A 21591-nucleotide genomic window follows, 5' to 3' on the forward strand; every position below is an offset into this window, starting at 1 on the left:
CACTGTCTAATGTTGCCCTTTCCCTTGCAAGATTTCATCTGAAAAAAAGCCTGGCGCACCGGCTCAAAAACCTGAGCTGAAAAGGAAAAAAGTTTGTCTGTATTCCAAGGATATCTATTTTATATAACTAAAGACAGCAACGCCAAATTGAAAAAAATCCCCGCACCTCAACTTCAGTTCGCACTGCATTTTGTGGCTGCATTCAGTTCGTGATTTGGGGTTTCTCCTGGGTAGAAAATGCTTACCATCATGCAAGTCACGGCTTTTGCCCGTCTAGCAGACAAAGCTGCCAGATGGCCTATCCAGACGGTTGTTTTGGTTTCACTGTTGGTGACGGGTGTGTATGTTGCCATGCTGGACCTGTCGGTGAACAGCTTCCTGTCGCCGCTCTCCCGCACGTACCTCATTTCAGGTCCGGATGCTTGGGCGCCAACCACAAACTTTGACGCAAAAGCACCGCGTTTCGTAGGCGCGCCATTGCAGTTTGCCTCAGTGGGTGCCAGCGAAACGGCTGTCGACTACGTGCTCTCGCTTCTGCCTGAGCAGGCTGTCGTGGATGAAGGCTCCATTTTGGTGCGCCCAAGTGAGTATCTTGCGTGGGCGGCCAAGGTGCGCAGCTTCGCAGTTGATAATGGCGACTCGGTTGAGAAATGGCGCCTCAGAGATACCTACTCCTGGGTGGTGTGGGTGAAGTGGTGCTTCCACCATTTGCAAGACCTCGTCGGCGCTACCCCAATCTTCGATTTGGGCATAGTAGGAATCGCCTACATCGCCATGTACTACGTTTTTTTCTCGACTTGGCGTCAGGCCCGCGCCTTGGGCTCGCGTGGCTTCATGTTTGTCTCGGCCCTCATCTCGTCCACCTTCTCGTTCATGATCGCGTATGTGACCGTTTCCCAAGCCGGTATCTCGGTGCCTATGCGCGTACTTTTACAAGGTGTCCCTTTCTTTGTGGTCGTTGTTGGTTTCGACACTAAAGTTTCGTTTTACCGTGAGTGTGTGCGTGTTCTCCGCAAGCAGCCCGAGATGTCTCCGGCGGTTATCGTGACCTCAGTTCTCAATACTCGTGGTGTAAAGCTTTTGCGCGATAACTTGATTGAAATTGCTTTTCTCTCAGTCGCTGTCGTCTTCAGACTCCCGGATCTGTGGGAATTCTGCGCCATGTGCGCCCTGCTTTTGGTCGTCGATGTTTTCATGCTGTCGACATTTTACGCCGCTCTCCTTTCAATCAAGCTTTCAATGATGCGTGTTGAGCGCAACGATGCTATCAGGAGAGCTCTCGAGGAAGACGGCGTTTCTGAAAAGGCCGCCGAGCAGTACGCGGATGCAGCATTGGGCACTCACTTCAGTGCAGCCGCCGAGTCGCCTATTCTCCCGTCTTGGAAGTCTAGCCTTTTCAAAACAGCATTCTTGATCGCAGCTGTTCTTGCAAATTGGTTGGAAATCTACTCTTTCCCCATCTCTTTGTGGATCGACTCGGCTGACCTGAGAGAACCTGATGTTAATGTTTTTGCTTCCCATATTCTGCGCAAGGATGAGCCGGCGCTTTTAACCCTGATTCCGGCCCTCAAATTTGTGCGCGCTCAAGACGAGGGCTTCATCCACCGCCTGTGGGCTTTGTGTCGCGAAGATAGCTCCATTCTGCGCAGCCTGGTTGCCGGGTTGGCTTTGTCTTTGGTTCTTAATGGCTATTTGCTTAGGTTGATTCGCAAGCAAGCTGCCGTCGTCAAGGTGGTTGAAAAGCGTGTGCCTGTTATTGTTGAGCGCCAGCAAAGTAGCGAAAAGTTGTCGATCGTCACCCCGTTGGAAACCCCAAGTGCAGAGTCGCTGCCTATGCGCTCTATGGATGACAGCATTGCTCTTCTAAAGGCTGGCATGGCTAATGATTTAACCAACGAAGAGCTTGTCGATCTTGGCTTGTCTGGCAAGTTACCACTTTATGCTCTTGAGAAGCAGCTTGGCGATGCTACCCGGGCTGTCGTGGTTCGCCGCTCAGTCGTATCACGTCTGTCTAATACGAAAACCCTCGAGGCGTCAAAATTGCCTTGGCAAAGCTATGATTATGACCGTGTTCTTGGAGCATGCTGCGAAAATGTTATTGGTTATATGCCGTTGCCTGTGGGAGTTGCAGGACCGATTCTCATTGACGGCAAAGAGTTCTTCCTTCCTCTGGCTACTACCGAGGGTGTACTGGTTGCATCTACAATGCGTGGATGCAAAGCTATCAACGGCGGTGGTGGTGTCACTACTGAAATCTTGCAAGACGGTATGACCCGCGGCCCCTGTGTCACATTCGACTCCCTGCGCCAGGCTGCTTCAGCTAAAAGGTGGCTTGATTCGGAAGAGGGCCTGCGTGCTATGCGCAAGGCGTTCGAGTCCACATCCCGGTTTGCCAAACTCGCGTCTATCAAAACTGCGCTGGCAGGAACCCTTCTTTTCATTCGATTCCGCGCCCGCACTGGTGATGCTATGGGGATGAATATGATTTCTAAGGGCGTTGAGCGTGCATTGCAGGCTATGGCTGAGGAGCATGGATACGAGGATATGTCTGTTGTGTCAGTTTCTGGTAATTATTGTACAGACAAAAAGGCTTCTGCCCTGAACTGGATTGACGGCCGGGGCAAGTCCGTGGTGGCCGAGGCCACTGTGCCTGCTGCACTCGTTCAAAAAGTCCTCAAGACGACTGTCGACGATCTCGTCGAGCTCAACACCTCCAAGAACCTTATTGGCTCTGCTATGGCCGGTGTCGTTGGTGGCTACAATGCACATGCCGCTAACCTGGTAGCAGCGATTTTCCTGGCTACCGGTCAGGACCCTGCTCAAGTTGTCGAAGGTTCAAACTGCATGACTCTCATGGCCAACGTTGATGGTAACCTGCAAATTTCAGTCACCATGCCCTCTCTCGAAGTAGGCACCATTGGGGGTGGAACCATCCTCGAGCCTCAAGCGGCAATGTTGGATATGCTTGGCGTCAAGGGCCCTCATGCCGAAAACCCTGGCGAGAATGCCCGTCAACTCGCTCGTGTGGTTGCATCTGGTGTTTTGGCCGGCGAACTGTCTCTATGCTCTGCCCTGGCGGCAGGTCATCTTGTAAAGTCGCACATGGCTCATAATCGTAAGGCTCCGGCTAAATAGGTGTTATAAAAGCAAATTGGCATTTTGAAGAATAAAAATTTCAGTCAACAAAAAAAAGTATTGTAAAAACACATTGCAGCGTATATGTCATTAAGTCATTATATCTTTAAAATCACACAAGCTCGCCAACACGGATTCGCTTCACTTCTTTGGTCTCCAGCTCGGGAGCAGAGTGGGCGACGGCCACCGCGCCGTTGGTTAGTTTGGCGGCAGAGGGAACCGCAGGGAGATCTGGGGTCGAAACTACCGGCTCGGCAGGAGTAGGAGCTTGGCGGATGAGGCTCTGCAGCTCCTCGAAGCGAGCTCTAGCCTCGGCAGCTTCTTTGCGTGCCTTGGACTCTGCAAACTCCAGATCAGCGATCCTGCGTCGCAAAAGGTCGTTGATAACCTCGAGCTCTGACACCTTGGTCTGCAGCTCTTGGGTATTGTTAGCCGGCTTGGCCGTGTGCTGGATCTCAGTCGCATGAACCTGATTTAAAGGTGCGATACGATCGGGCGGTGAGCGGGGCAGCAGCTGCTCGCTCATATGACCACGCACCAGGCGAAAATCAGGAGGAGAGCTGGGACGGCCTTGAAGAGGTCCAAAATGCGGGCTCATTGACTGCTGCATGGTGCCAATCGGCTGAAGACCTTGCTGGGCACCCAAAATTGGAGTTCCGGTCGGATAAAAATTGTATGCCGTCAAGGCAGGGCTGAGACCGGCGGCAACTGGAGGCCCCATATGGAGTGGGTGCATTTGTTGACGCATTTGCCTTAAAAGCTGCGCATTTTGAGCAGCTACCTGGTTTGCCTGCACTTGGGACTGCGCCTGCGCACTCACTTGTGTGACAGGGGGAAGCTGTGTTTGGCCAACCGCCTGGGGAGCCACCAGGGCTGCCTGCGCGTGCTGTTGGGGAGCTTGGGGTTGGCTTCGGGGTGTCTGAGTCTGTACTGAAGCCTGCTGACCACCTGTGGGAGCGGGAACAAGCGGCGTAGGCATCTGGTTACCCGGGAACTGTCTAAGAGAGTCTGGCTGTTGAGATCTTGCCTGTTTCCGACTGAACCGGCGAGAGGGGCCAGTGTTTCGACTGCGATTCCGGGATTTAATAACATCTGTCTTTAACGAAATAGGACGACGCCGGCCATGGAGTTTCAAAAATAGACCACAGGCATTGCACAAGATTTTGCCATTCTCGTCGCGCCGCCAAAGGGGAGTGTTTGTGGTCATACAGTTCAAGCACATGGTTTGAGTCGGGCGAAGCAGTTCGTGGCGCAGATCCTCTTTGTCTGAGCTGTTTGGAGAAGCTGATTTCGACTCATCTTCAGTTGATTTTGGAGACGCTGAATTTGCTTCTGGCTGAACAGGATGCACTGGCTGAACAGGCTCGGCGGGCTGATCGATCTGGTTTGGCTGGGGTTCAGCTTGAATAGGTCGAACTGCTGATGGCTGGACGGCTGGTGGTTGAACCGGCTGTACTGCTGGCTGAGCTGGCTGAGCGGACTGAGCGGACTGAGTTGGTTGAGCGGACTGAGTTGGCTGAGTCGGCTGATTCTGCTGAACGTGCTGAACGTGCTGAGCCTGAGCCTGCTGAATAGGTGCTTGACCTGGCTGAGCCGGCGTAGCTAGCAACTCCTGCTCACTGTACGCACCAGGCCCTTGTGGATGCATTTGCCCCTCTAGCTTGATAGGGGCAGGGGCTGGGTGGCTTGGAGCAGCCAGAGAATGCACAGGAATAGCGCGTTCCTGAATAGAAGCTTCGTGTTCTATACCACCAGCCATTGCTACAGGTACCAACGCAGGCACGGTAGGACACTCCATTTTTTCGATAAGATCAAAATTGTGAGCTTGAAGACGCCGATAGGCTGTGATAAGTTGATAACAGTGATAAGGAAAGGAAAAAGCGATCGAATTCGCAGAGATGTAGCAAGGTGACTGGATTTAGGTTGGACTAAATCGCAGGGCTAATCTGTAAATATTAACGTTTTTTCAATCAAACAAGCAACTATTGGTTTAGTAGCTGCGTAATATAGCTTGCCAAGTTTTCTTATCCAGATTACTAAAAGGAAAATTCTTGGCCGAGTCGCATGAGGTTAAGGAACAGGTGTTCACGCGAGCGGTCACGCAGAAACGCCGAAGAAGTTGTCATAGTGGCTTGTGTAAATCTTGGGCAACACTTACATTTGTTTGGGCTATTGTGCCAGCATTATATGCTTTTGCTAGAAATGATCATCCAAATGCGGCAAACCTTGGTTGTCCACGGCACCACGCTCTACGCTGGGGAACTGCACAGGGATAGGGCTGCCGTGATAACAAAAATTTTGACATGCAGAGGCCTTAATCTGGCTTAGAATAGAACTTATCGGGTATGCACTTTCAGCATCGGCAGCAGATCAACCGATAATGTGGCCATTAGTTGTGCAAGCTCATCTCACCACTTTCCATCTGTACCGCTTTAAGAGGCCAGCACCGACATAACTGTAACCCTAGCACTGCAGTAGAGTTTCTCCCCGCAAGCCTCACGGATGGTCACCGTAGCCGCGATGTCGCGGGGTCATGTCATGAACCTAAATGGCGACCGGAAAATTCCGACGAGACAACTGGCCATTTTTGAACATAGTAGAGGCTTTGCCAGAGGGTTTACAAACGTTTTTATTTTTGTTATCACTCTTTTTATATATACGTATCAGCAGCGACTCAGCCTACTCTCCCCAGGCATTTCATAAACGGGCAATAGACGTTATACCCAAACCCTCTATCCCATGAAAAACTCCCGGCCTCCGATGATTGAGGTTGGTCTTGTCATGTACCTGAACAAAGATAATCTCAGATCTACTGCCGGAACAATCGCAGATAGGGTTCATGATATGCCTCATCACATGACACAGTGGCAATGTATGGTATTCTAGTGCAATCCAATTGTACCCAACGCAAAAATCCTGCCGCTGTCGAATGATGTCATTTACGTCTCCAGGATTCTCTCAGCCTGCTTCCTCATGCAAAGTACACGTTCTGCGAAACGGTAACCCACAGCGACCACGTGACCACTATACAGGTTGCGCCGTAAACTGCGATTCGCCAACAGATAGTCAGCTTTGTCTGATTTGATGAAAAAAATAAAACAGAATAGAGTCAAGCGTTGTTCAAAGTTTGCGTTGAAACACATGTCGTCTTGGAAATTTGACGACCTAACAATAAACTTGCAAAAAATTTGGACGACACCGGAATCGAACCGGGGACCTCGCGCATGCTAAGCGCACGTGATAACCAACTACACCAGACGCCCATTTCGTGCGTTGAATTCGAGTCCAATGTATGTGTGAGCTTACTCACAAGCAGCTTAAGCTGTCCATGCTCAAAAGGAGGCTCTTGGACACAATGCCCGCACCATCCAAACTGACAGCAGCTGTCGATACGCACGACAAAATCACCACATGGCCTATTTTTCGAAACCTGTATTGCAATTGCTTGCGCGACAGTTGGTCCATCTAATTAAAGCAGGTTGAGCTGCCTTTATGCATTGTTCGGCATGCAGCCCACAGGCAACCCACAGGTAAGTGCCTCAAGAGGTATGCAAAAGTAATACAGTGCTTGGGCAAGGTACCGCCAAATATCTTTAGTATACAGAAAGCTGTAGCCACGGGATGGAGGGAGCCAGCCCCGGGCTGGAAGGAACCCAGCCACTTGCACTGGCACTTGGTTGTGGGGTCATGCCGGCAGCTGGAATAGACGGTTCTGTGCGACTCACTCGTCCCTATCTAGCTTACTCTCGACACTCGCCCCTATTCAAGCTTAATCTCTCGAGTCACTGGCAAAGTTACCGATTACACATACATCCTAGACAAAAGCAGCGTGCGACACGTGCGCGGGGCCTTGCAAGGCATCTTGATGATGTTGCAAACGCCATTGCTTTACGCTCGACCCGCAACCGCTGCAAATATGCCGACTTAAGCCAAGAAAATTAACTAAATATTTATTAATTTAGATCTTCTGGGACTTGAGACCATGCTTCCAGAAAACAAGATAAGGAGTGGTACCGTCCTCGCGCCAGTTGAGCAGAACAACCATTCCATCAGGGTCCATGGATTCGCCGGTGTAGAACTCCCAGTCCTTGAAAGAGCCAAGAACCTTCTTGACGTAGGCAGTGGCACCCTTCTCGAAGTTGGCAACCTCCTCGGGGTTGTGCTCCTCAAGGTAGGCCTTGACCCGCTTCATGTAACCCTTGATGTAGACCATGTAAGACTTCTTGTCGAAAGAGGTCTCCTGGAGACGGGAGTTGTAAACAACGTTGTTGACCTGGAGAACACCCTCCTCCAGGGACTCCTCAGCCTCCTCGGCAGAGGGATTGGCACCAATGTCGACGTCGGCACCGGGCTTGACATTGATCATCTCGGCGTCAACCTCGTAGACGGCGTCATCAACCTCCTTCATGTCGAAGGCATCAGAGACAAGCTCGTCATTGGAAACAATATCAGTGAAAATCAACATCGTGAAAAGTGGAAGTGAAAAAAAAAATTCCCTTCGTCACCCATTTGTCATCTAAACCCCGTGGCATTTCTTATTTGGGTTAGGGCACGACAACGCTGGCCAGACACCGCTTGGTGAGCCTCCATAATTTTGGTGGTGTTTCTAATTTCTGGCAACCCACGTTTTATTCTCGCTAGCTTCAGCCGTAAGCAGCTCTGCCCCGAGCTCTCCACTCGCGTGCTATATTACCCACCCCACAGGCATTTGCTTACATGCTTCAAACCCTGACCGAAACGGCCTTAGCTAGACGATGGGCTCCCTCATTGTTTTCGAGGCTATGTAGTCAATTACAGGACACGTGCGAAGTATCACAGGCGGAGCTAGACTGGATGCTAGAAGCGGTTGTCGCCGATAACGTTCCCAACGTGCCGTTACTGGAATACATCCTCACCGTCGCTCTCGACCAAAAGTCTGTTCTGCCTCTGGAGACATTGCTGGCTCAATGGGCGTCCAAATCGCCTGAAAACCGTTCGCAGTCAGACAAACTGCTCATGATTTATATTTCCCGGGGAATTTCGCAGTTGCGCGTCACACCAGACCGAGTAGCCCGGCTAGGAGAAGCCCTTGATGTCATTCTGGATCAAGCCATTTCGGGTAGCCCTGAAAGCCTGTTTCTGCTGCATAAAATGGGGAATAATGGTGTTTTGCGGCGTATTGCAGATCTTAATTATGAATGGCGGCTGAAATGTGAAGCCAAAGTCCGCAATCTGGCCGGCCCAGAAATCGCTGGACTGTTCACTTTTGATACTTTGGAAGCTGCAACCGGTGAAGCCGTTCAGGTCGACACGGTATCCTACACTCCATCAAAGACTTTCAGATTGTTGTGGCTCGATACTGCGGTGTCTAGGCTCGAGCATCTCGAAAGTTCGGCGTTTTTGCAGCAGTTGGATATTCTCTGGCCAAACGAACGAACACCCACGCTTATTTATGAGCTGACGCTCACTGCTTTTGATGGATGTGCTGTTGCTGCTAATTCTCCAGAAAGTGCCGTTAGCTTCGGGCTTTGGACGGGTTTATTGTTGAAAAGACTGCCCCTCGTCATTCAAGATTTGCTTGCTCGCGATTCAGCAAATCCTACCGCCGATAGCGCCCTATCAAGAGTTTTGACTACAATGGATAAAAAGATCATTGAAATTGTGGATGCTTCTGATCTCCGAGCAAGTTTTATTCGGACGTGCATTGATCTGGGGGTATGCGATTCCACGGTACTGCATGTTCTTCACAAAAACCACCCTGCTCGCCACGAAGATCCTACGGTTGCTCTAGAGGGTACCATCAAAGTGGATGATATCGCACGCAATATTATAGCCCAAGACTTTGAAAAAGTCAGCTGGGAAACTAGCATTGCCGTAAAGCTTGTCCATGAATATGCGAGCCATGGACCGTTGCGTCAAAAGGCGATTGGTTCACAGTTCCTGAAACTATTTCTGAAATCCTCCTCAATTTCTATGCGGCATCACGTTGCTCTGCTTTGCGGTGCTCTCATTGTCTACCCTACAGCTTGCGACCATTTATTCCTGCATGTGCCATTGCGGGTTGTCCTTGACGTTTTGCTTGCTCATCTGGACAATGCGGCCAATGCAGCTATTACCCAGGCAGCAGGCTATGGCGATGCTGGCACCATACTGGAATTTTTGCAATTTACCTTTGCTCGCTATCAGCTTGACAAGCAATTGCTCGCCGATCCTCGTAATAACATGCACTACAGGTCATCATGGTCTCAAACGTTTCTGCTAAAAACTCCAGGTGAGTACCCTACAGTTTCAAACCTGAATGATACACAATTGAAACTGCTGGGATTATGGATCGGTGGACTATTCGGTGGTCAGGGTATTGGTGATGCTGCTCTCCAACCGTACGGTGAAGTACTATCTATCTTGCCCGCCTTGGTGGGACAGGTAGCAAGTGCACTCCAGCTTAATGTCATTAACCAGGAAACTCTTGCTCTGAGCTTGGAATACTTTATCCAGCCGGGCCTTACCCCACTGCTGGCTATTATTGTTGACCAATTGTGCCATGATCTCTGGTTGCAGCACAGTCCCTTGGGCACGCTGCATATTGTTTCTGCCTTACTTCAGGTACTGCAGCGAGAAAACAGCCGGCCGGCCATCAAGGTGGTGGGGGCTGTAGTACTACCCAAAATTTCAGCCGCGTTGGCGTGGCCGGCCGTGTCTTCGCATCCTGATCCCGCCGTGGCTGCCGTAGCAAGAAACGCAAAGTCACTGGTTTCACATCTTTATCCGTCTCCCGCTGAACCCAAGCCATTATCCGGATCATTAGCGACCAATGTATCACAAACTGTTTCGGCGCTCCAGAGATGGCAGGAGCGGTCTGTTGGCCTGCCAACCATCAACCGCGGAGTGTTCAAGCGAGCGATCCCCGTGCTGGGGCCAGAAGAAACGCGGAAACTAATTGAAAAAGAAAGTAAAGGTGGCGCGGCGTCTACGGAGGTCGAGGTTGCGCTTTTGGTTGTGTACGGGTCGATCGAGTTCGGCCAGTCGCAAAACAGAGACGTGCTCGATGCCCCCGGGCGGGAGTCAGTGACCAAAATCGCCCGCGAATACGCCTCCAGATTCAAGGAGGTGATTGACTCGTCATCGAGAGAAGAGGAGTCCATGATCAGCCAGACGGCCGGAGGATCGCCCGGATCGGCCGTTCCAGAGCATGTGGCTCCCCATACCGAGATTGATCTCGTGAACGAGCCAACCGGCATTGTGCTGGATCCGATGGAGGGCGACTTCAGCTACGGATTCGATCTCGACACCGGGCCAATGGACCTGGACGAGCTCGACTCTGCTATGAACTTTACCGATCTGCTTGAATGAAATCTACGCGTCTCGGCTGGTTAATTTTCTGCCCCAGGACAATTAAGGGCAAGCAGCTGCCGCCAACGATACCCCAGCCCTGATGGTATCGCCAAAACCTTACATAGCCACACCGCTTGCCGACTAATGCAAATCACCTGCATGCCAAGCTCCGGAGACAGATTAAGTGCAGTAACAGTTCTTGTGTGTAGACGATAATAGAGGTACTAATACTATTTCACAGCAGCCACAACCTGAGCCATTGGCTGGCGCCGGTCCGGGCGGGGCTCCTCCCGCGGTGGGGCAATTGTGCAGGCAGGCGCCCTCTGCGCACCCTAAGGTTGCCCTCCTGCCGTCGAACGAGCGCTTCCTTTCGCTTGGGTTAGGGTCCCGCTAGAAGAGTGTCTTAGTCTTCCTTGATGTAATTTATTCTAGTTAACAACCTCTCGTTCATACGTGAACTCATCTCGACGGGAAACTCAATTTGTCGCTTGCTGTGAGACTCTGGTACCTTCGAATAACGAAGATTTAAGAGTTTGGCCGTGTTGGAACCGCTCCAATTATCCCCCCCTGCCACCACCCGCCAGTGAGTCCCGAGTTTTTTTATCCCAGAAAGTGGCCCCACGTGCGGTCCTCTGAAACGCGAGCTTGGAGCCTTATCAGTCTCTTTAGCTGTAGCACTTCCTGCCCCGAGGCAGCGCTTTAATGGGAAGGCTCAGCTTCAAATTACCATGGGCGCCTTCGACGCAATCGCCCTCGCTCTCACCTAAAGAGCCCGCTTCTCGAGCTGATAGTCCATTGATAGTCACCCCCACTGCATCTACGGTGCGCGAGATCATCACCTCTAGCGAGCCTGGTGGTCCCCGTTTCTATGTCGAAATCGAAGACCCCCACCGCATGTATTCACCAGGTGCAACGGTTGCAGGTCGCATAGTGCTGCTTCTAGGCAAAAAGCAAAAAGTTTCCAGCGTCAAAGTCGATATTCATGGTTTCGTTCACATCAAAAACTTCATACTATCGAGTCGAAGCGGCCTCACAAAAGACCTTTGCCGTCTTACTATAGATCTGTGGTCTGCTGAGGATACCGCACATTCCTCAGTAGCGTCAGCCACCGCGACAACAACATCGTCAAGCTCTGATACACCCTATTTATTTTTGCCTCCTGGCGAGCACCGCTTCCCCTTTGAGTTCAGCTTACCAGCATCCGGACTGATGTCGTCTTTGACGTTTGAACGGGGTGATATTTCTTATTTGGTCACTGGCATTTTGAAAAGACCAGGTAGAAGTGCTCAAACTTCACCATCCCAACCTCTCAGCGTCACCGTGCCCTTGGATGTATCGCAACTACCCCCCGCAAAAGTTACGCGTATTGCCATTGACGTCACCCAGCGTCGGCGATCGGCGGGCCCAAGCTCCAAAGTAATTGTGCAATTAGAGCTCCCAACAAAGGGCTATGTTCGAGGCGAAGAGATCCCTGTTCAGCTAACGATTAAGCACCAATGGCTTGTGCAGAATTCGGCCGGAATTATCCTTACTCTAGTCCGCATCGCTCGTCTGCATGGTGCCGATTTCGACGCTCAGACATTCCGAAAAGATCTTGATCAGGTGGTGCTTCCGCTATATACTGACCCGAAGACGTTGGTGGCCAACGTTGTAGGTACTCTCCGGGTGCCCCCTGATTCGTTCCCCACTATGCGCCATAAGGATCTGATCACTTTCCAGTACGTTTTAGAAATGACAATGGATGTTACTGGGAAGCGAGATTTGCAGAAATACGTCGCACGTGATCCCGCTTTCACTCTAATAGATACTGTGGAACTGAAGCAGAAATCTGGCATAGTGTCTGCTTGGACTGAGGTTATCATAGGCACGTCTCGCACTACGCTTGGAGGCAGCACGTCCTCACATGTCAGCCAGTCTCATCCTTCATTGAGTGAGCGCTCTATGCATGTGGACTTGTCGTCGCTATCGTCAGGTGCAGGACCGTCCCCTACTAATACACCGCCCTCAGCTTTGCAAACTACTAACGAAGAAAAGGCCGAGCTTGCAGCAAGAGCAGCCGCACTTTTGCCGTCAGTGGCTCCCCGGCCTGCGATGCCGGGTTTGCAAGAGGTGTCTGCCCCAGGGCCTGTTAATACAACGTTTGTTCCGCGGCCTAGTCAGGCTCTTGACAAACAAGAATTGGAGAGGGCCAGACTTGCTGAACTTACCAGCGCACCTGAGGATTTTGTGCCGCGCTACGAACCGTCCGCGCCCGCACCGTCCGCGGCGCTGGGTATATTCCCATCGGCTCCTTCTGCGGCTCCTTCTGCGGCCCCTTCTGCTGCCCCTTCTGCGGCCCCTTCGGCTGCCCCCTCTGCTCCATCTGCATCGACACCGCTCGCGATCTCCGCGCCTCCTGCATCTTCCGCATCAAGTCAAGCACAACCACTGGCCCCCTCAGCCCCGCCCACACAGGATTCCGATCTAGAAACCCCTAGAGAGGCTTCAGAGACCCCCGGGACGCCCAAAACATCCGAGGCAGCCCATATTTAACCTAGAAACTAGCACGACTATGATGAATTAAATTTAATCAAAGATATAAACCTATTTCATGATTTACTGGCGACGAGTGGCAAAGGCCTTGGTGACGACGCGCTTAAGATTGACCTCAGCCTTGCGAAGATCATCGGTAGAGGCATCCTTGACCTCAAGGGCGGCCATGGCATCGGCAAGAGCACCCTCGAGCTTCTCACGAGCATTGTTCTTGAGCTTGGAAGCAACGGCGGGGTCAGTGACAGAGGACTCGATGCTCTGGATGTAGGACTCGAGGTGCTGCTTGGCCTCGTGGCGCTTGGCGAACGCCTCGTCCTGAGCCTTGAACTGCTCAGCGTCGTTGATCATCTTGTCGATGTCCTCAGAAGTGAGCTTGCCAACAGCGTTGGAAATGGTGATGTTGGCAGAGCGGCCAGTGGACTTCTCAACGGCGGTGACCTTGAGGATACCGTTGGCGTCGACCTCAAAGATAGCCTCGAGAACAGGCTCACCGGCACGCAAAGGAGGAATGCCGTTGAGGTCGAACTCGCCCAAAAGAGTGTTCTCAGCACAGTTGGTACGCTCACCCTGGTAGACGGGGAACTGAACGGTGGTCTGGTGGTCAGCGACGGTTGTGAAGGTACGACGCTTGAGGGTGGGGACAGTGGTGTTACGGGGAACAACGGGAGCGAAGATGTTGCCCTCCATGGCGACACCAAGAGACAAAGGAACGACATCAAGCAAAAGAATGTCCTGAGCATCGTCAGTGGCCTGGCCAGTCAAAATGGCACCCTGGACGGCGGCACCGTAGGCAACGGCCTCATCGGGGTTGATACTCTTCTCGAGCTTCTTGCCATCGAAGAAGTCAGAAAGGAGCTTCTGGACCTTGGGGATACGGGTGGAACCACCAACAAGGACGATCTCGTCAACCTTGGACTTCTCAATGCCAGAGTCCTTGAGGACCTGGGCAACGGGGTCAAGAGTGGACTTGAAGAGGGCATCGTTAAGAGCCTCGAACTTGGCACGGGTGATGTTCAAGCTGAAGTCCTCACCGCCAGACAGAGAGTCGACCTCGACGGGGGTCTGAGTACCCGAGGACAGAGTGCGCTTAGCACGCTCAGCGGCAGTGCGCAGACGACGGAGAGCACGGGCATCGTCAGAGATGTCAATGCCGGTCTTCTTCTTGAAGTCCTCCTGGAAGAAGTTGAGCAAGTTGGTGTCAAAGTCCTGACCACCCAAATGGGTGTCACCGGCAGTAGCCTTGACGGTGAAAACACCGCCCTGGATCTGGAGCAGGGAAACATCAAAAGTACCACCACCAAGATCGAAAATGAGAACGTGCTTCTCGTCCTCGGACTTGGCAGAAAGACCGTAGGCAATGGCGGCAGCGGTGGGCTCGTTGATGATACGCAAAACGTTAAGGCCAGCAATGGAACCGGCGTCCTTGGTAGCCTGACGCTGAGAGTCGTTGAAGTAGGCGGGGACGGTGACAACGGCCTTGTCGACCTTCTGGCCGAGCTTGGCCTCGGCAATCTCCTTCATCTTGGTCAAAACCATGGAAGAGATCTCCTGGGGAGAGAAAGTCTTCTTCTCACCGAGGTACTCAACCTCAATGAAGGGGTTGCCGTTCTTGTCGACAACGGCAAAGGGCCAGGTCTTGATGTCCTTCTGCACCGACGACTCGTCGAAGCGGCGACCAATCAGACGCTTGGCATCGAAGACAGTGTTCCTGGGGTTAAGAGCAGCCTGGTTCTTGGCAGCGTCACCAATGAGACGCTCCTTGTCGGTGAAAGCAACGAAAGAAGGAGTAACACGGTTACCCTGCTCGTTGGCAATAATCTCAACGGAGTTTTCGTAGGTGGCAACGCACGAGTACGTCGTACCAAGATCGATACCGATGGCGCCGGCGTAAGTTCCCTCAGAAGCCATTTGTGTTAAAGGTTGAAAAAATTTTGTTCACCTAATATTTTCACTTTATGTCCCAAATCCCCAGGTGAAAATTTTTCAGCGTAGTTCTCGTACCGCATGTACATGCCCCAACACCCGCGCAGCACCCAGCCGTCCAGGCCTCCAGGCAGTGAAAAATTGCGACCCGTCAAGGCCCTGGCTGTGGCCCGTCACAAGACGCCAATTGCAAGTTGTAGCATCAGATTTCGTTAGTCTGGTCGCACTTCGTCGCCGGTCCGTCGATATTTCGTAGTTGCACTGCTTCTATATTTAATTAGCCGCTCAGTTTACGTCACTTGCAATGTCTCTTCGCGTCTCGCTGCTCAGCCCGAAGGCCAAAGTGCCCACGCGCGGCTCCTCTTTAGCCGCCGGTCATGATTTATACTCAATTGAGAACGTCGTTTTGAAGGCACGCGGCCGTGTGGTCGTCAGCACCGGGATCGCTGTTGCTGTTCCGCCAGGCTACTACGGTCGCGTCGCTCCTCGCAGCGGCCTAGCAGTCAAGCACGGCATAGACACTGCTGCTGGTGTCATTGATGCAGATTACCGCGGCGAGCTCAAGGTCGCGCTTTTCAACCACTCCAATGAGGACTATAATATCACAGAAGGTGAGCGCGTCGCCCAGCTCATTATTGAACAGATCTTTATTGGCGACATTCAAGTAGCTGAATCCTTAGAAGACACCGATCGCGGTGCAGGTGGTTTCGGTTCTAGCGGAACCCACTAAACAAAAACTAAATTGCCTAAATTTTTATCTACAGCTTCTTGAGCGGATCGGCCGTGGGCTGATCTGCTTTAATGTCCTTCCTAGGTTGGATTCTGGGTGGATCACGCCGAAGCTTTCCATACCTTCGAAGGCAATTGAATCAACATAGGTCTTGCCGGTGTCCACATCCTCCTCTAGAGTCGTTTAAAAAGATTCGATTAGGAGGAATTGCGCCGTGCTTCCTCTGCACGAGAGCTCTTCAACGGATCAACTGAGCTTTGGTCAGCGTCCACGTCCTCCTCGGCAGTAGTGCGGGGGGGATTGCGACGTGCCTCCTCTGCACGAGAGCTCTTCAACGGATCAACTGAGCTTTGGTCAGCGTCCACGTCCTCCTCTGCAGTAGTGCGGGGAGGGTTGCGGCGTGCCTGCTGCGCACGAGAGCTCTTCAACGGATCAACTGAGCTCTGGTCAGCGTCCACGTCCTCCTCTGCAGTAGTGCGGGGAGGGTTGCGGCGTGCCTGCTGCGCACGAGAGCTCTTCAATGGATCTTCGGATTGCATGTCTGCTTTGACATCCTCTTCGGAGGTGGTAGGTTCGGGATTCCTACGCAAGTAATTGGCCTCTGCCATCTTGATGGGATCAACGGGGTTTGCATCGGCCCGTACACCCTGCTCAGATTCAGTGGGTTGAGCCACATCAGACTTTTGCTTCCGGGAAAGCTCTATGGGATCAATAGAGCTCCTGTCAGCAGCGACATCTTCCTCGGACTCAGTAGGAATCGGATGTTCCCTGAGATAATCAGCACGAGCCATCGCTTCTGGGGTATCATCGGGTACATCGGCAGCTTTGGTGTCTGCCGGCTCATCAACATTCAAATGATCACGGACCTGAATATTCTGGCCAGACTCCTCGTTTTCCTTGTTCTCCTCCATAATCTTATCTTGCTGTTCCTTAAGAACCTCAAGACGCTGTTGATTGGTTGCGTTGTCCTCAACAACATCAAGCTCAGCTTCATGGTAAACTTCGCTGGGAAGCGCACTCAACACAGCAGTAACACCGTCATAGAAAGACTCCAAGTCGTGAGATCCATAAGTGTAGGCGGAACTCAGGACAAGAATAGTCGATGGCACACGGTCCTTGAGGCGCAACTGGAGCCACATGCTCAGATCCGATCGCTGGCGCCCAATAGAGACACCAATGACCTTAAATCCACGGCTGAGACATGCACTTTGTAGCTCTTGAGCGTTCAATGAGTCAACACCTTCGCGGTCAATGATGTAGTCGTCCTGCTTCACTTGGCGCATACGGTGACGCAAGGCGTAACGCAAAACAGTGGATGTACCAATAGGAGTCATGTTCATGTAACGAGACAAGGCAGCGAGCTCTGGACGGCTGAAATTGTCCAAAAGCATATCATCCTTAAACAGTTGAGCAACCTTGAGAGTAGTCTCACTATCCGGACGCTCTCCAACCTTGACTTGAGCCATAAAAGTATCAAAGGCCTGCTTTTGCTCTTCAGTCTTGGGGTTGGGAACGATCTTGGCTCCATTCACCATATCACGCAAGTATGTTCCAACCTTGCCGCGAGTCTTACCCAGCTGCTTGAGTTTCTTTTCCCGGCCCGATTTGGATTCGTAGGTAGAGGGCAACAGGTTGGGGAAAATCTTAAGTGCAATGGGGAGGAGCAGCTCAGCAAAAGGAACAAGCACAAAGACCGAGAAAGGAACAAGGCGAGCCATGTCCTGAACAGTTCGTTTGAGCTGACGGTCCTCTCTACGCGTCAATTCGCGACCAGACGCCATTTTGAGCACCAGCTTGAAAGACACCCTGAGCTCGTATCCAAGCAGCTTCGTACCATCCCAGTAATGCTTGGCCTCCTTCTTGACCTTCTCCCATATCGTGAGCTTGGGTTTCGTCTCGACAACGGCGGCGGCGGTTGTCTCCGCTGACTTGCCCGAACTGCTGGCTGCAGTGGCGGCCGGGATCCTGTTTGGGTCGGGCTTGCCAACAACAGCATCATCAGCATCAGGAGCGGGAGACTTTTTGACATCCTCGGTGGCAAAATTTCGAATCCCCACCGAGCACAACCGCAGAGCGCTCGGAGTGCCCAAAAACATCACCAAAGGACGCCTGGGGGAGCAAAAGCGACCCGTGGCGATGGTGCGGGCACTGAACCCCGCCGGTTTTCTGAGCACAACTCTTGTTGCACCCAACCGACTAGATGTTGCGACTAAAGGCAACTCGCCAACCAGAATTGACCGCATTATGGTCATTATTGCTCTGATTGAACTGGAGAGAACATGCTTACAACACCAATCCTTTTGTGGCTCCCGCAGCAGATTCGAGTCACGTGATTGCCGAGCGCGGCTTTCTTCGTTGTGTGGTTAGGGTTCAGATCGATCGAGCGCTCGAGGCAGCCTGAGCTGAATACGCACACTCACTCACTCCCAAAAAGAATTTTTCCTGTGAGATCCCGCTTACGTCAACCACCATGGTTAAGAGAAAGTCTGGCGCTGAAGAGCGACCGGCCAAAAAAGTCCATTCGTTACAGGAACTGTCTGAAGAAGACTTTTCTTCTGTTGATTCGGACTTCCAAAATTCGGGTTCTGATGTTGAATCATCCCCTGATCCCGAAAGTCAGCCAGAGGAGCTTGAGGAAGAAGTACCCGAAAGGCCTTCGAACGGTACACACCCCGCCAAACATACTTTGAGCGGTGCCGAAGTCCGTATTGCTCGTGAGACAAGTGAGCTTTTCAAAACAAATGTTTTCAAGCTGCAGATTGATGAAACTCTGGCCGAGATCAAGTTGGACGACAGAATGTGCTCGCTTGCAAACAAGCAGCTTTTCGCCCTGAAAGAAGTTATTTCACAGGCGAAATCTATTGGTCCTTTGTCTGCAGAGGCTGCTTCGAAAAAGTTCCCAACTCGCATCCCTTTCCATGGCTCAAAGCATGTCAAGTATCAGTTAGCGTTTGCACCGCCTGTCGAAGTCAATGTGATTGGCAGCTACTCGCTCAAGACCGTTGTTAAACAGCCTGAAAGTTCCGGCATTGATTTACTATTGACAATGCCTTCTGATTTGTTTGAACAGAAGGATTACCTCAATTATCGATATTTTCACAAACGGGCGTTCTATTTGGCAGCAGTCGCCAAAGCCATTGCTTCGTCAAAACTAGACTTGCGTGTATCTTATCGCTACTTGAATGGAAATGTGCTCAAACCAGTTGTTCGTGCTGATTTTACCGACCGCAAACTGTCAAAACATCTTCACATCATGATCCATCTCGGTGTTGAGGAAGAGCTTTTCCCCACCCGAAAACTTGCTGCTGACCGCAACTGTGTTCGCGATACTGAGGGACCTACTCCAATTTATAACTCGGCAATTTTGGCTGATGTTTATCATTCGCAAATCCTGCGTTTGCTGCACACTGCATCAACCTATTCTGCTGCCTTCACAGATGCTTGCAAACTAGGCCGTCTTTGGCTGCGCCAACGAGGCTATAGCGCTGATCCTGCATTTGGGGGGTTCGGCCACCTTCAATTTGCCCTGTTGATGGCTGGGCTACTTTCCGGAGGCCCAGCTGGCAAGCGTGTCCTTCTTCAGGGCTATTCTTCTTATCAGCTGTTCAAAGGGACCGTTTTATTTTTAGCCGACAAAGAGCTGGCTCTTAACGTGTCTTCGCACACTACCTCATCATCACTGCCTGGTTTGTGGGTGAATGATTTGAACGTTTTAGCCGACGCTCCTGAGTGGCTCTATGGTCTTTTGCAGCACGATGCAAAAGTCACAGCCGAGCTTTTGTCCGACGTTACCTGTGATAGATTCACTGACTTGTTCCTGCGTCGCTCTGATGAGTCCCAGCTCCGTTTCGATATTAGCTTCGATGTGACGTTCCCCCTAACTGAGTTTGATACTGCTGAACGCGCGGTTTCGCCGTCTGTGATCGGCTTTGCCACTCAACAGATTTACAGTACACTAAATCAGGCGTGGGGCGATCGAATCAAGCATTTCGCAGTGTTTAGCTCACCACAATCAGAATGGTCACTGTCTACCCCCGCACCTGACGTTCCCGACACAGTTATACTCAGTGTACGTGCTCTGTTGGATGTTGAGCATAGTGATAAACGTGTTACAATGGGTCCTGATGCCAGTGAGAAGTCCGAATGCAAGGCATTCCGTGAGTTCTGGGGTCCAATCTCCAACTTGCGACGCTTCCAAGATGGCACTATCAAGGAGGCTGTTGCTTGGAAAGTCGAGGAGGTTAACATTCCTGTTGTCCTCATCGTGGCGCGCTACATTCTTGACTACAAATTCGGTGTCAGTCTTATCTCTGTGCCCTCTATCACGCGCTTGCTCCCTACTATTAACGAGGCTCGCAATGCTCTACCGTCTTTAGCGCTTTATCAGGCGAAAATTCAGGCATTTAATGAGTGTTCGTTGATGCTTCAAGATCTATCCGACTTGCCACTGCGTATCTCTTCCGTGTTTGGCACGTCTGCTTCTTTGCGTTACACCTCTCTGCAAGAGCCTGTTCCGTACGATTTGCGTGGTGATGACAGTATTGCCACGGCAGTAATGGTTTGTGAGACCTCAAGGAAATGGCCGTCAAAGCTTGGTGCTTTAGAGAAAACTAAAACTGCCTTCCTGATCAATGTTGCAGAGACTATCCGAGAATTAAAGCCAAAGTATCATCCTGTGGTTGGTGTGGAGCCTATTCCTGGGTACGAATCCGAAGAACGTGGATTTTTGATTGTTCAAACACCTCAGGGCTATTTCTTCAAATTTGGAATCATCACGGCCCGTGATCTTGACATCGCCGCTGCTAGCAACCTCCCTGAAAACGCGTTGTTGGCAATGAAACGTCACGGTCAAGCTGGAGCAGATCATCATCGCCTGATTGTGACTATGGCTTTACGATATCCTCTGTATTCCACGGCTGCTCGTTTGATGAAGCTCTGGTGTAAAAAGCATATGCTCGCCAGCCATTTCACTGAACAAATGATCGAGCTTTTGGCTCTTAAACCATTCTTGGATTCTGCCCCATACTCCCCACCATCAAGCGCTCAAACCGCCTTTGTGCGCACTTTGGACTTTTTGCAGCACTGGAACTGGAAGGAGGATCCTTTGATTTACGACGTTGAACGTAGTGAGTCTTTGCAGGTCGAAGGCGTTCGCATGGATCCGGCTTTCCACCATAAACTGACGGCGAATTTTACAAAGCAACGCCAGCAGGACCCAGCGTTTACCTTGAGTCCACTTTTCATTGCAACAAAGGTAGATCAAACAGGTATTTTGTGGACCCAATCGCTTCCTCGTAACACTACGGGAATTTTGCTTGCTGCTCGCTTGACTGGCCTTGCTCGCGCTGCTCGCAAACTCACTTCTGCAAGTCTCGGCAGCGCCTTCAAGACGTCGACAAGTGAATATGATGTGGTTTTGAATCTCCGCAATCCTTCGGCATCGTCATCGGCCGGCTACAAAAACTTGCAAGTCAGTGATGCTTCCAAGCTCGCCAAATCTGGTAATAATGTTGGGCTGGAATTTTTCAATGACATCAAAGAGACATATGGTAGCAGCATCGTCTTATTTTACAGTGGTTCCCTTGATGATAAGCTTAATAAAAACCAAGTCATTGCCGGAATCTGGAATCGCACAGCCACAGAACCTCATAAATTCCGTGTTGGACTTCCTTATCCTGTGACACCCACCAGTGACGGCAAAGTTATTCTTGATAAGTCGGCTCTTTTGAGCGAGATCAAACGCATGGGTGGAGATTTGTTCCATTAGTGTAAATATCTAATATATTAAGCAGTTTAAGCTGCATTTCTCGTCTTTACATAAATCGTACAGATAGTTCTCGTTCATACCCCTACCTGATGGAGGGGTATGCGGGGCAAGTAGGGGTCATAACCTAGGAGACCTCCGTACAAACACGGGAACAATTAGAATATAGTTATTAGAATTTTGTACAAAATAGAGC

General features: G+C 51.3%; 8 protein-coding genes across 8 annotated transcripts; 4 read left to right on the forward strand and 4 right to left on the reverse strand.

Annotated features, from left to right (window-relative positions):
• Positions 1-249: 249 nt before the first annotated feature.
• B9G98_01996 (3-hydroxy-3-methylglutaryl-coenzyme A reductase) lies at positions 250-3135 on the forward strand (the record flags this gene model as incomplete). Its single annotated transcript, XM_024808553.1, has 1 exon — positions 250-3135. The coding sequence occupies one exon, from the start codon at positions 250-252 to the stop codon at positions 3133-3135; it is 2886 nt and encodes a 961-aa protein (XP_024664321.1).
• A 112-nt stretch (positions 3136-3247) lies between these two features.
• On the reverse strand, positions 3248-4933 carry B9G98_01997 (GATA type zinc finger protein asd-4; the record flags this gene model as incomplete). The annotated part of the gene is made up of 1 exon (XM_024808554.1): positions 3248-4933. One exon carries the CDS (start codon positions 4931-4933, stop codon positions 3248-3250), a length of 1686 nt encoding a protein of 561 aa, XP_024664322.1.
• A 2160-nt stretch (positions 4934-7093) lies between these two features.
• Positions 7094-7600, reverse strand: B9G98_01998 (Translationally-controlled tumor; the record flags this gene model as incomplete). The annotated part of the gene is made up of 1 exon (XM_024808555.1): positions 7094-7600. The coding sequence occupies one exon, from the start codon at positions 7598-7600 to the stop codon at positions 7094-7096; it is 507 nt and encodes a 168-aa protein (XP_024664323.1).
• A 251-nt stretch (positions 7601-7851) lies between these two features.
• Positions 7852-10464, forward strand: B9G98_01999 (Mediator of RNA polymerase II transcription subunit 5; the record flags this gene model as incomplete). Its single annotated transcript, XM_024808556.1, has 1 exon — positions 7852-10464. The coding sequence occupies one exon, from the start codon at positions 7852-7854 to the stop codon at positions 10462-10464; it is 2613 nt and encodes an 870-aa protein (XP_024664324.1).
• Positions 10465-11148: 684 nt separating this feature from the next.
• On the forward strand, positions 11149-12978 carry B9G98_02000 (pH-response regulator protein palF/RIM8; the record flags this gene model as incomplete). The annotated part of the gene is made up of 1 exon (XM_024808557.1): positions 11149-12978. The coding sequence occupies one exon, from the start codon at positions 11149-11151 to the stop codon at positions 12976-12978; it is 1830 nt and encodes a 609-aa protein (XP_024664325.1).
• A 63-nt stretch (positions 12979-13041) lies between these two features.
• Positions 13042-14886, reverse strand: B9G98_02001 (Heat shock protein SSB; the record flags this gene model as incomplete). Its single annotated transcript, XM_024808558.1, has 1 exon — positions 13042-14886. The coding sequence occupies one exon, from the start codon at positions 14884-14886 to the stop codon at positions 13042-13044; it is 1845 nt and encodes a 614-aa protein (XP_024664326.1).
• Positions 14887-15828: 942 nt separating this feature from the next.
• Positions 15829-17883, reverse strand: B9G98_02002 (LETM1 domain-containing protein YLH47, mitochondrial; the record flags this gene model as incomplete). The annotated part of the gene is made up of 1 exon (XM_024808559.1): positions 15829-17883. One exon carries the CDS (start codon positions 17881-17883, stop codon positions 15829-15831), a length of 2055 nt encoding a protein of 684 aa, XP_024664327.1.
• Positions 17884-18101: 218 nt separating this feature from the next.
• Positions 18102-21398, forward strand: B9G98_02003 (U3 small nucleolar RNA-associated protein 22; the record flags this gene model as incomplete). The annotated part of the gene is made up of 1 exon (XM_024808560.1): positions 18102-21398. The coding sequence occupies one exon, from the start codon at positions 18102-18104 to the stop codon at positions 21396-21398; it is 3297 nt and encodes a 1098-aa protein (XP_024664328.1).
• Positions 21399-21591: the final 193 nt, after the last annotated feature.

This window comes from Wickerhamiella sorbophila, assembly GCF_002251995.1.
Source record: "Wickerhamiella sorbophila strain DS02 chromosome Unknown contig3, whole genome shotgun sequence".
In the NCBI taxonomy this organism is placed as follows: domain Eukaryota; kingdom Fungi; phylum Ascomycota; class Dipodascomycetes; order Dipodascales; family Trichomonascaceae; genus Wickerhamiella; species Wickerhamiella sorbophila.